General features: G+C 39.8%; 1 protein-coding gene across 12 annotated transcripts in view; it reads right to left on the bottom strand.

Annotated features, from left to right (window-relative positions):
• CHD2 (chromodomain helicase DNA binding protein 2) overlaps positions 1-14439 on the bottom strand; it is a 119524-nt gene that overhangs the window by 10701 nt on the left and 94384 nt on the right. For all 12 annotated transcript variants that reach the window (XM_036843904.1, XM_036843905.1, XM_036843909.1 and 9 more), the window contains 3 exons: positions 13290-13468; positions 11177-11276; positions 8306-8519 (listed from right to left, as the gene is read on the bottom strand). In XM_036843904.1, the coding sequence (XP_036699799.1) occupies positions 8306-8519; positions 11177-11276; positions 13290-13468 (493 nt within the window). The remainder of the gene's footprint in view (positions 1-8305; positions 8520-11176; positions 11277-13289; positions 13469-14439) is intronic.

The following is a 14439-nucleotide window of genomic DNA, read 5'->3' as shown; positions in this document are numbered from 1 at the left end:
GTGGCATGACATATTTAAAGTGATGAAAGGGAAGAACCTCCAACCAAAATTACTCTACCCAGCAAGGATCTCATTCAGATTCGATGGAGAAATCAAAAGCTTTACAGACAAGCAACAGCTAAGAGAATTCAGCACCACGAGACCAACTCTACAACAAATGATAAAGGAACTTCTCTAAGTGGGAAACACAAGAAAAGAAAAGGACCTACAAAAACAAACCCAAAACAATTAAGAAAATGGTAATAGGAACATACATATCGATAATTACCTTAAACGTGAATGCATTAAATGCTCCAACCAAAAGACACAGGCTTGCTGAATGGATAAAAAAAGAAGACCCATATATATGCTGTCTATAAGAGACCCACTTCAGACCTAGGGACACGTACAGACTGAAAGTGAGGGGATGGAAAAAGATATTCCATGCAAATGGAAATCAAAAGAAAGCTGGAGTAGCTATACTCATATCAGATAAAATAGACTTTAAAGTAAAGAATGTTACAAGAGACAAAGAAGGACACTACATAATGATCAAGGGATCAATCCAAGAAGAAGATATAACAATTATAAATATATATGCACCCAACATAGGAGCACCTCAATACATAAGGCAACTGCTAACAGCAGTTATAAAACTGCTAACATCACTATAAAAGAGGAAATGGACAGTAACACAAGAATAGTGGGGGACTTTACACCTCACTTACACCAATGGACAAATCATCCAAACAGAAAATTAATAAGGAAACACAAGCTTTAAATGACACAACAGACCAGATAGATTTAATTGATATTTATAGGACATTCCATCCAAAAACAGCAGATGGCACTTTCTTCTCAAGTGTGCACAGAACTGTCTCCAGAATAGATCACATCCTGGGTCACAAATCAAGCCTCAGTAAACTTAAGAAAATTGAAATCATATCAAGCATCTTTTCTGACCACAACGCTATGAGATTAGAAATCAATTACAGGGAAAAAAACGTAAAAAACACAAACACATGGAGGCTAAACAATACGTTACTAAATAACCAAGAGATCACTGAAGAAATCAAAGAGGAGATCAAAAAATACCTAGAAACAAATGACAACAAAAACAGGATGATCCAAAACCTATGGGATGCAGCAAAAGCAGTTCTAAGAGGGATGTTTATAGCAACACAAGCCTACCTCAAGAGACAAGAAAAATCTCAAATAAACAATCTAACCTTACACCTAAAGGAACTAGAGAAAGAAGAACAAACAACACCCAAAGTTAGCAGAAGGAAAGAAATCATAAAGATCAGAGCAGAAATAAGTGAAATAGAAACAAAGAAAATAGCAAAGATCAGTAAAACTAAAAGCTGGTTCTTTGAGAAGATAAAATTGATAAACCATTAGCCAAACTCAACAAGAAAAAGAGGGAGAGAACTCAAATCAATAAAATTAGAAATGAAAAAGGAGAAATTACAACAGACACCACAGAAATACAAAGCATCCTAAGAGACAAGGAACTCTATGCCAATAAAATGGACAACCTGGAAGAAATGGACAAATTCTTAGAAAGGTATAAACTTCCGAGACTGAACCAGGAAAAACAAGAAAATATGAACAGACCAATCACAAGTAAAGAAATTGAAACTGTGATTAAAAATCTTCCAACAAACAAAAGTCCAGGACCAGATGGCTTCACAGGTGAATTCTATCAAACATTTAGAGAAGAGCTAACACCCACCCTTCTCAAACTCCCAAAACATTGCAGAGGAATGAACACTCCCAAACTCATTCTATGAGGCCACCATCACCCTGATACCAAAACCAGACAAAGATACTACAAAAAAAGAAAACTACAGACCAATAACACTGATGAATATAGATGCAAAAATCCTCAACAAAATACTAGTAAACAGAATCCAACAACACATTAAAAGGATCATACACCACGATCAAGTGGGATTTATCCCAGGGATGCAAGGATTCTTCAATATATGCAAATCAATCAATGTGATACACCATATTAACAAACTGAAGAATAAAAATCATATGATCATCTCAATAGATGCAGAAAAAGCTTTTGACAAAATTCAACACCCATTTATGATAAAAACTCTCCAAAACTGGGCATAGAGGGAACCTACCTCAACATAATAAAGGCCATATATGACAAACCCACAGCAAACATCATTCTCAATAGTGAAAAACTGAAAGCATCTCCTCTAAGATCAGGAACAAGACAAGGATGTCCACTCTCGCCACTATTAGTCAACATAATTTTGGAAGTCCTGGCCACGGCAATCAGAGAAGAAAAAGAAATAAAAGGAATCCAAATTGGAAAAGAAGAAGTAAAACTGTCACTGTTTGCAGATGACATGATACTATATATAGAGAATCCTAAAGATGCCACCAGAAAAGTACTAGAGCTCATCAATGAATTTGGTAAAGTTGCAGGATACAAAATTAATGCACAGAAATCTCTTGCATTCCTATACACTAACAACGAAAGATCAGAAAGAGAAATTAAGGAAACAATCCCATTCACCACTGCAACAAAAAGAATAAAATACCTAGGAATAAACCTACCTAAGGAGGTAAAAGACCTGTATGCCGAAAACTATAAGACACTGATGAAAGAAATCAAAGATAACACAAACAGATGGAGAGATATACCAGGTTCTTGGATTGAAAGAATCAATACTGTGAAAATGATTATACTACCCAAAGCAATCTACAGATTCAATGCAATCCCTATCAAATTACCAGTGGCATTTTTTTACAGAACTAGAACCCAAAATCTTAAAATTTGTATGGAGACACAAAAGACCCCGAATAGCCAAAGCAGTCTTGAGCGAAAAAAACGGAGCTGGAGGACTCAGACTCCCTGACTTCAGACTATACTACAAAGCTATAGCAATCAAGACAATATGGTACTGGCACAAAAACAGAAATATAGATCAATGGAACAGGACAGAAAGCCCAGAGATAAACCCACACACCTATGGTCAACTAATCTATGACAAAGGTGGCAAGGATATACAATGGAGAAAAGACAGTCTCTTCAATAAGTGGTCCTGGGAAAACTGGACAGCTACATGTAAAAGAATGAAATTAGAACACTCCCTAACACCATACACAAAAATAAACTCAAAATGGATTACAGACCTATGTAAGACTGGACACTATAAAGCTCTTAGAGAAAAACATAGAAGAATACTCTTTGACATAAACCATAGCAAGATATTTTTTGATCCACCTCCTAGAGTAATGGAAATAAAAACAAAAATAAACAAATGGGACCTAATGAAACTTAAAAGCTTTTGCAAAGCAAAGGAAACTACAAACACGATGAAAAGACAACCCTCAGAATGGGAGAAAATATTTGCAAACAAACCAAAGGACAAAGGATTAATCTCCAAAATACATAAACAGTTCATGCAGCTCATTATTAAAAGAACAAACAACCCAATCCAAAAATGGGCAGAAGACCTAAATAGACATTTCTCCAAAGAAGACATACAGATGGCCAAGAAGCACATGAAGAGCTGCTCAACATCACTAATTATTAGAGAAATGCAAATCAAAACTACAATGAGGTATCACCTCACACCAGTTAGAATGGGCATCATCAGAAAATCTACAAACACCAAACTCTGGAGAGGGTGTGGAGAAAAGGGAACCCTCTTGCACTGTTGGTGGGGATGTAAATTGATACAGCCACTATGGAGAACAGTATGGAGGTTCCTTAAAAAACTAAAAACAGAATTACCATATGATCCAGCAATCCCACTACTGGGCATATACCCAGAGAAAACCGTAATTCAAAAAGACACATGAACCCCAATGTTCACTGCAGCACTATTTACAATAGCCAGGACACGGAAGCAACCTAAATGCCCATCAACAGACAAATGGATAAAGAAGATGTGGTACATATATACAATGGAGTATTACTCAGCCTTAAGAAGGAACGAAAATAGGTCATTTGTAGAGACGTGGATGGATCCAGAGACTGTCATACAGAGTGAAGTAAGTCAGGAAGAGAAAAATAAATATCGTATACTAACACATATACGTTAGAACCTAGAAAAATGGTACAAATTAACCGGTTTACAGGGCAGAAATTGAGACACAGATGTAGAGAACAAATGTATGGACACAAGGGGGGAAAGTGGCGGGGTTGGGGGGGATGAATTGGGAGACTGGGATTGACATATATACACTAATATGTATATAATGGATAACTAATAAGAACCTGCTGTGTAAAAAAGTAAATAAAATAAAATTAAAAAAAAAAAAAGAGATTGGAGCAGTGCAGCCACAACACCAAGGCTTGCTGGTAAGCAGTATAAGCCAGGATAGAGGCGTGCAACAGATTCACCCTCAGATCCTCCAAAAGGAACCAACTCTGCTGACACCTTGATTATCGAGTTCTGCCTCCAAAACTATGACAGAATACACTTCTGTTCTTTTAAGCCGCCCAGTTTGTAGTACACTTTGTTACAACAGTCTCAGGAAACTAATACAGAGGCTTAACTAGTAGGAACCATGTGGCCTCATGGGAAATCCATCTTCCAGCTACAATTCGTTACGATCAAAGACGTGCCACCAAATATATCTCTACTCATTTTGTTGGCTTTCTAGCATTTTTTACAGAGCCAAAGAATAATACCATAAAGGAACCTGTGTAGCTTAGAAATTTATACCGTCAAAACAATATATAGTCGACCAGCAGCTTAAATTCATTGCTGACCCAGGGTGGAGCAGGCCAGGGAACCAAGAAGTAAAAAACTTTTGACTATTCAACCTAAAAATTAACAAACAACAAAAAGAGACACCTTCACAACATGAAAGGACCATGTGAAGATGGCTTCAAACTAAATAGAAAGGTAGGTTTCAAACAGGGTGTCAAGGTCTGTGGTACTATGGAGATAGCCAAGTCATTTATTTCCAGAGAAAGTAAACGGTGCTTTTCTTTCTTCTTGAACCCTCCATGGGGTAGATAACTGGTTAGGAAGTACTGACTATTAAGGAGAGGGATGAGAAATCCAAAGTTTAAATAAAAGACGACAGTTAGCTTAGTAAGAAGAGTCCTTTCAAAGGATCAGAATATAAAATCAGTGACATCACATGAATGACATAAAACCAGTCTAATCCCAGGAGAAAAATCAATACAACTGATACAACTACATCTAAGAACATGGAAACATTTCCCAACCATCTTTTTGTACAGTCATTACCTCCCCCCACTAATAAAATAGTGTTCAATTAATTGAACTAAGATTTTTAAGATTAAAAGACACGGAACCTCTGCTTCCAGGTAATTCAGAGTAGCTGCCACAGAATCACACTCTGCCAAGAACAATAAGAAAACACCAGATAAACAGAAGATAATCTGCTTAAAGACATCAAAGAGCAGCCAAAGCAATGAAGATTAGAAGGACTAAGATTCCGAAGAGCAAAAAAACCCTCAGAGGTAATAATAGTTGACTTGACTTCTGCAGCCACTGGGGAGATCTGTGACTCTGAGCCTGGGCAAGAAGCTGAATATCTGGGCTTTTCCCAGCCGAGAACCACTGCTGGAGAAACAGAGACACCGGCAGAGCTTCTGGCGGTCTTTCTAAGCTAGAGGGACACTGGACACTTGAGGGACTGCAAACACACAGCCAGTTTTCCCTTAGAACATTTGCTGAATCTGCAGGGAGCAGGAGGCTAAAAAGCTAAGCTAGATACCTTCTGAAAAGCAGAGCCGTTCAGGGCTGTCTCACGGTGCCGAGGAAACCAAGATCCTAGTTTAAGACCTGCCAGTGGGGTGGGGCAGAGAGTGCAGCAGGCCCTCCGTCCAGCACCCTGGAGAGCCAAACCTCAGGAACAGGGTGACCAAACGAGAACTAGATTAAGATGATCAACTCCCACTCCATGTGCCTGGGATGATGAAAGAGTAAATCCTCTCTGGGGCAGAGTGACATCATCTGGGGCTTCTACAACTTTTAAAACACAGTGCCTACCATCTAATCAAAAATAACCAGACATGCTAAAAGATAGGGCTGTTATGACTGAAAACCAAGGGGAAAAAAAAAAAAAGCATACAAATGGTTCACAATAATTCAGATATTAGAAATAACAGTCAAGAATTTTTAAATACCTATCATTAATGTGTTCCAAAAAAGAGGAAAAGAGGGAGAAAATCAATTTTCCTAGAAGCTTGAGAATTTTACTGGAAGATTAGAATGTACTTTAAAAAAAAAAAAGAAATCCTAACACTGAAGTTTAGAAAAAAATGTATACTTCATTTTGATTATGGAACACTTGACTCTCTATAAAATTTTATACTATGCTTCTATATATACTATATTCTTTTAAGGTTTTGTTCTATATGCTTTTTTCTTTTTGCTACTTTTATCTTTAAAAGTAATTCATGCTCGTTGTAACCAGTGAAGTAACAGACAATGGAGAAATTATTAATTTCCTCCAATCCGTCCACATTTTTACCAGCCTAAGGTAACTGGTATGTCTATGTTTTCACATCCTTCTCTATGCTTATACAAATATATTATTCAAATATATACCATAGAAAACAGCTTGGTGGTTCCTCAAAAAGTTAAACGTAGAATTATCACATGACCAAACAATTCCACACTCCTAGGTAAACATCTAAAAGAATTGAAAATAGGTACTCAAATAGTTGCACGCAAATGTGCACAACAGTACGATTCACAATAGCCAAAAAGCAGAAACAACCCAAATATCCGTCAACTAATGAAAAGACAAACAAATTCTAGTCTAACCATACAATGGGATATTATTCAGCCACAAAAAGGAATGAAATACTGACACATGCTACAACACGGATGGACCTCGAAAACCGGATGCCAAGTGAAAGAAGTCAGACACATATTGTATGATTCCATGTGATTCCTTTAATACAAAGAATCCAGAATAAGTAAACCTATAGAGACAGAAGACAGACTGGTGGTAGTCGGAAGCTGGGGAGAGGGGAGAATGAAAACTGTTTTTTCTTTGGGGTGAGCAAAGTGTTTTGGCACTTGATTTAGGTGGTGGTTGCACAACATTGTGAATGTACTAAACGCCACTGAACTGTTCATTTAAAATGGTTACGTTTATTCAATAAAGTTAAACACACACACAACAGAGATTCTGTTGTTGTTGCTTTTTCTTCCCTCCAATTTTTTTTTTAACTATAAAGCCAACTCATTTTTTTAACAACTGCTAATAATATAGAGTACAAATGTCCTATTATTCATCTAACCATTTTTCTATTAATGGGCAATTTATTTCCAGCTTTTTGCCATTATAAGGCTGTAACAGCATCCTCATACATATATGTGTTTGCATTACTACAGGACAGACTCCCAGAAAAAGGGCCTACGTATTTAGATATTTCAGATTATTTTCTGGAAAGACTGTAGCAATTCACACTCCTAGCAACTTGTGTGCATTTCACCCTTTAATTTTTGCAGATCTGAATGGGTAAGAAATTGGTTAATTTATTGTTACTTTAATGTACATTTCCCCAGCAGCAATTGTTCATCTTGTCCTACTGGCCATTTGAATCTCCTCTTCCAAATGAATTCCCTATTCCTAACCTTTGTCCATTTTTCTATTTGGTTATCCTTCTGTTATCAATTCATAAGGAGTTTTTCAATATTAGCAGTTTTAATCATTTGACTGTCATATATAATGTAAATTGTTTCCCTGAGTCGTTCATTTGTCTTTTGCTTACTTATGTTGGTTATGTTCTTCTTAGAGTTGAATTAACAGCCTTTTGGATCTTTGTCTCATGCTTTATCTCACTGAGAAAAAAAAGGACAATAAAGTGATGGAAGAGAATAAAGCACAAAGGTCCAGCTACTGTCTTTGGAAAAAAAAATGATTCTTCTTTCAGCACCTTTTTTTTTTTTTTTTTTTTTTAAACAACTGAGTTTTGTTTTGTTTTTTGGTATATCTATTTATTTATTTTTATTTTTTTATTTTTGGCTGCGTCAGGTCTTAGTTGCGGGGTGTGGGCCCTTCGCTGAGTCGCACACTCTCTATAGTTGTGGCGTGCAGGTTTCTCTCTAGCTGTGGCGTGCAGGTTTTCTCTCTCTAGTTGTGGCGCGCGGGCTCCAGAGTGCGTGGGCTCTGTAGTTTGCAGCACGTAGGCTCTCTAGTTGAGGCGCCTGGGCTTAGCTGCCCCGCGGCATGTGGGATCTTAGTTCCCCGACCAGGGATCGAACCCACATCCCCTGCACTGGAAGGCGGATTCTTTACCACTGGACCACCAGGGAAGTCCCCTCGGCACCTGTTTTTAAAACTTCACTTAATGACTCACCTGCATTACTGAAGTGTCTCTTGTTGGGGTGACTATAGTTATCTCTTGGGTGTCCATGCATCTGTGGGCCATGAGAGGCAGGCAAATGAGGCTTCTGAGGGTGAGGGTTGTGCGGGGTGTGGGACTGAGACATCAGGGAATCCCGGCTTGAACCCGAGGCCTCTGGTCGAAATGGTTTCTTACCACCAATCGCATCATCTTTCTTCTTCTGCTCCTGTAGAGTAAAAGGAAACCAAAGACCCTCAGGATCCCAGGTGGAATTCCCAAGAACAGTATAAAGATCACCACCTTTAAATATTTCCCTCTTGACTTTTGACAAGTCCCTCTCGGCTTCCCTGCTGTTTACTACCTTCTTAGGAAAAAATGCTCATAAATTCCACTGAGCTCCCAGGGCACGGACAGCCTCACAGAGCTCCACCTGCTGCTCAACCTGCTAGGCCACTACAAAGAAGCCAACCTCCAGTGACCTGCAGCTGTCAGAACAAGGGCCCAGGCCGCTGGATGTCACTGCGCGGGGTGAGGAACAGGGGCCAGGCTGTCAGCACTCTTGGAAATTGCTCTCAGGCCATGTAAAACTGGGACCGCCAACTTCTTCAGGCTAACTTGAACAAACAACCCCTGACTGGCCCAGTGGGAACTAGTTCCCATGCCAAAGTCATCAAGCTAAACATCTAAATGTTTAAGTAACAACATATCTTTACCACACAAGTGAAATATTTGACATAAAAACATCAGAAAATACAATAAGGAAAAAATAAGAACTGTGAAGTGACCTAAAATCTCACCACCAAGGGAATTACTGTTAATAATTTGGTCCACGTCTTTCTGAGCCATTTTGTGTGTTCATACATAATACAGTACACCCCCCTAATCCACGGGAGATACACTTCAGGACCTCCAGTGGACGCCTGAAACTGCAGATAGTACTGAACCCTATATGTACTATGTTTTTTCCAATACATACATGCCTATGAGAGTTCAATTTATGAATCAGGCACAGTAAGAGACTATCCGAATTACCAGCATCACTACTCTTGTGCTTTGGGGCTACTATTTAGTAAAATAAGGATTACCTGAACTCAAGCACTGCAATACCACAACAGTCGATCTGATAGCCAAGAGAGCTACCAAGTTACTAGTGGGCAGGTAGCGTATAGTGTGGATACGCTGGACAAAGGGATGATTCACGTCCCACGTGGGAGAGAGCAGGACGGCACGAGATTTCATCACGCTACTCAGACCAGTGCGCAATTTAAAACTTATGAATTGTTTATTTCTGGAATTTTCCATTTAATATTTTCAGACCATGACTGACTGCAGGTAACTGAAACTGTGGAAAGCAAACCACAGTGGGGGGAGCTGCTGTCTGTGTGTGCGCGCATGTGTGCGTGTGTGTGTGTGCGTTTTTTAAACAAAAATATTATTTGATATTCTTTTTTTTACTTAATGTATTGTAAAAATCTTATGTGAATACTTACTTCCACAATATTATATTTATAGTTGAATATTCCCTGATATGGATATATCGAGTCATTTCCATATAATCATGTTTAAACCCTTAATTATCTCTTTCGACTAAATTCTTAGAAGGAGAATTGCATGTTTCAGTCTTTTGGTAAATCTTACTAAACTGTCCTCCAGAAAGGTTGTGAATGTATACTATAACCCCAACTAGTGGGACCACTACTTTGATTATTCACCTTATCCTAACTTCTGATACCTAGACTAATGAAGCCCTTTACCCTTTACATCATTTGTCCAACCTCACTCATCCTAACTTTCACTCTTTCCTAGAGGGCCTTTCCCCAACCATTGCATTCCCTCCTGGGGCTTTTCCTGACTATTCTTTCAGAGACTTTTTACAATGTATAAAATTCACAGTAACATTCAGCAGTATTACTATACTATTCCTGTATATTGCCGTTCTACCATATTCTTCCATGTAAAATTAAATTATAAACCACTTGAGGGTGCTACTCCACAGCTCAGCACAGTGCTGGGCACAGGATTTGCTTATGCAACAAATACTTCTGAGCACCTGCCCTGCGCCTGGCACCATTCCAGGTGCTGAGGATACGGGAGAGGATGAGAGACATAAGACCTCAGCCTTGACATGGTAGTGAAGGAGGTATTAAATGTTCCTAGACTGGAGCTACATGGCTAATTGGGGTAGGGCCCACGTGGCAAGTCACCAGATCTGCAAACGGACATGGCTGAACAAGGAACGCTGCCCCTGCAGCATCGGCCAAATCACTTCATGTCCATGCCCCTCCACCAAAGAAGGGGAGGCAGCTTCTGGGCACCTTCTCATGTTTGCTCCTTTACATGAGCGGTTGGGACCCTACGTACAAAAGCTAGAAGGACACCAAGTACATGTGGACCAGAAAAGAACAGAAAAATTATGTGCTGCCCATAACTGTTATCTTTCAGGAGCCACATTTATAAGCTACCGTAAGACATGTGCATATGGAAGAAAAGCCCTGGTGAATAAATGATTCCAGGATATAAGAACACATAGGAACAACTCCTTGTCAGAATTTCCACACTGTCTGGTTCCAATACATTGGCTATTTTACCCATCGGGTCTTAAGTGTTAGTTTGTCTACTTGTGGAACATGTGGAGAAACTGCACAGCTAACACAGTGAAAGAGCCCACCATCCAAGACAGGCTGGGCTGTGGTGGGCTACTGCACCCCCTCTCGGACCTAGACCTCCATCTGCAAAGTAAAGGCAGAGAACCCGTGCCCTTTCTAGCACCAACAACCTATGAGTCTATGATCGTCTCCTTAGGAAAAAAACAGTAATTAGGAATTTTTCTGTGGAAATGGTTTTTATCTGTTTGTATGAATTACAATTAAATTTTTATTTTACCTCTTCTTCTTGAGACCTTTTCTTGTGAGCCATCTTGTATAACTTATGCAATTTTCGAGCATCAAATTCTGTAAACTTGGAAACAAAAATCCATAGGTTCCTTAAAAAAAAAAAAAATTTGTTCTGGTGAATTACAGAATTTTAAAAATAACTATTCTCTTTATAGATGGCAAGTTATTGAATTTTGCTGTGGAATACTCTCCAGGTATAGAAAATAAGTTACAGAAATAATCTTTCAGGTCTTGGCATCAATAATAAATACACCTTTAAATGCTACTGTCAATAGAATTTGACCTAGGGGTCTGGAGACGAGGGTTCTGTCTCACAGCTAAAACCCCTCTAATTTATTTCACTGGCACCTAGGACTCCGGACCTAACGTCTTCCTCCACACCTTCTGCCCTCCCTGGACTCTGCCGGGCAATCTGTCGTTACCGTCATATCCCAGGTGGGGACCTATGTACGGCTGGGCATCTCTGCATTGCTGCCCCTTCTTTCCTCCCAGTCGTCACCACCAAGGCCTGTCATTTCTACCTTAAAACTCCAAGGGACTCTTCTCCTCCAATTCCACTGCACTCACTCTAGCATGGCATTACTGTCAACAGGGGAGTGACTGGTAAAACGGGTGTGTAGAACAAGCAGGCACAGGTACCCTCCGTGAGCTGGAAGGGAAGGCTCAGATCCTCGCACACTTCCTGGAGAGCAGTCACACCACACCGTGCCATGCCCCTCAGAGGACACTGCCCTGGCTCCTGACAAGTAAACCTGCTGCATAGTGTGGAAATCCATTGCCTTCCTTTCTAAAGCCTTCTGTAATAGGGCTTCAGTCATCTTAACGAACTGCCTTTAAACCCTAAGACCCTCCCAGTCCCCTCACTGTCCCACTTTCAAGGCTTTGCTGAAGCCCGAGACCTCTCCTCATCTAAGCAGGTCCACTCTGCTCTTCCATGCCGGCTCGAGTGTACATGCCCAGCCCTCAGAAGACTTCCCTCCCTCACTACTCCTCTGCATGTGCTTATTCCTTCTTGGAATTCCTACTATACTTGATCTTCCAATCACCACTTCATCATGGACAGTTTCTCACAAGTGGGCAAGGAACTCCTTATGAACCACGGCAGGCCAGGACCATAGAACCTGGCACATCTAAACAAAGACTGGCCCCAGTGCACAGTATCCAGCCCAGCTTCGCGGATCTATACGTTAAGATGATGCATTTTCGTTATCTTCCAACAGGGATTAAGCTCAGCATACAGAAAGCCAGATGGCTAGATACAGGGATCTGGTTTGGTAACAGTGTAAAACGGACGTAAAGTCACATTTCAAAACTTAGATCTTCTTTTTTTAATGGGTGTGAAGCATGCTATGGATAGCATCATGACAGAAGGTTTTCTTAAATCTCTTTTTCACTCAAAAGCCAATCCACTGATATTAGGTATATTATACAAAGATAATTACATTAACCATGAAGTATTAATGTATGAGTTCAACATAACTGTGGAGTATGGAAAGAGACTTAATGTTACAATTGTCTTTGAGAAATTCCAGTCATGTTTTCTTAAAACATCAAAAGTGAATGTATAAATGAATATATGTAAGTCATAATGCCTTACAAACTGAAGTTCTGGATTAACTGCATTAATCCAAATTACTTCTACAGTTCTTCAATTATTAAAGAGAAGAGAACTCATAGCTCTGGTGGTTTTAGCCTTTGCTTCCTCGCATGAGGTTAGCAGAGAACTAACCAATTAGTTATTATATTATCTCTGAATATTAACCTGAGATGGGTAAAGTAGTGAAATTATAGATGGTTTCTATCCCTTCCAGGTCTGAAGACTGAGTCTTTATTCTGAGGACAGGCCAGCAAATCCAGTATCACGGTATTTCTCTCATAAAATAATGACATCATCCTACCCATTCAAAAGATTGGTCTCAGAGGAATGGCCTATTTCAGGAAAAGGAAACTGAAGCCTGCAGGTATGTTGCTAATAGGCTGCTTTTGCTGGGAAAACAATTGTTCATTAGGTGGCTGTGTCATGTTGCATAAAACAAAACAGAACCCCTAACACACACTTTGTCATCAAATCAAACCAGGCAATTTGAGGCTGCGCTGCTTACCTCCTCCACAGTTTGATGTGCTCCTGGTCTGAGTAAGCTTTAAGGCACTCGGCTATCCGGTCCCCGATTTTCAGCAGGCAGTTCCGGGTGTGCTCCAGCTGTTCCTGTACACTGAGCCCCTTGTCAGGTTTATCCAACTGTTTCAGTGCCTTTTTCACAGGCCTCATCCTCTCCTTACACTGGAACAGACCAAGAGTAGAGACATAAAACATCTGCAGCAAAGACAGCTTCAGCTGTGCTTACTGTGCCCTAAATTCCCAGAGAACACACAGTGCCCCCCAGGCCACATAATCACTAGAGGAGAAGCAGGTAATGGCAGGGGAACAAGTATAAATGTTAGAGTCGGAAAAACCTGAGGTTCAAGTCCCAGCTCCATCACTCAGAGCGATGACTTTTACAGCTTACTTGGCCTCTCAAAACGCTGCTCTGTTTCCTCATCTGCAAGAGGGGCATGATAATCTCCCAAGGCCATTATGAAGATAATGAGAAGCAAAATTATAGACCTAACCTGAAAACCTCCCATCACAAACTATCTAAAACTACAGGATAAAATATTTACAAGTCCTTTAGACTTGTAAGAAACTGAGGGAAAGGTTTCCAGATAAAGATAGTAGACTGAACACAGGAATCTTTTTCTCCCTCTCCCCATCCACTAAAACAACAGTAAAGGAATCGCCGTAAGAAGAGATAAGCCCACAAAGACAGGGAAAATGAGAGGAAGCAACAGCAGCAAAATATTGGCAGCAAGTGAAATGACTTAATAGACCTGAGACAATGAAATCCTAACCCAGCAGTGGAGAGAGCTGAGAACCAACCTGATTTATACTGCAATTCCTGCAGAGGCTAGCTAAGTATCTCTGGAAGTAGAGATGAGGGCTAAAAATAAGGATTTTGTTTTGTTTTGTTTTGTTTTTTTAAGACTGCCTAAGAGGAACAGATTTATAATAGACGCCCAGACTTCCAACTCTGCACGACAAAAGATATGGAGGTTTATGCTCTGGAGAGGATAAAAGAAAAGTCTCTGAACTGGGCTACACAGGCATAGTTGAGAGGCAAGGCTACTACACTGAGAATAGCATTGTACGAATATATGCATATTAGATAAGCCACCACCCAGTCTTTTTATTTATTTGTTTATTTTTTGCCTCTC

The sequence above is a fragment of the Balaenoptera musculus genome, chromosome 2, assembly GCF_009873245.2.
Source record: "Balaenoptera musculus isolate JJ_BM4_2016_0621 chromosome 2, mBalMus1.pri.v3, whole genome shotgun sequence".
Taxonomy (NCBI): Eukaryota; Metazoa; Chordata; class Mammalia; order Artiodactyla; family Balaenopteridae; genus Balaenoptera; species Balaenoptera musculus.
Note: the sequence above shows the minus strand (reverse complement) of the source record. Positions and strands in the feature narration are given on the sequence as shown.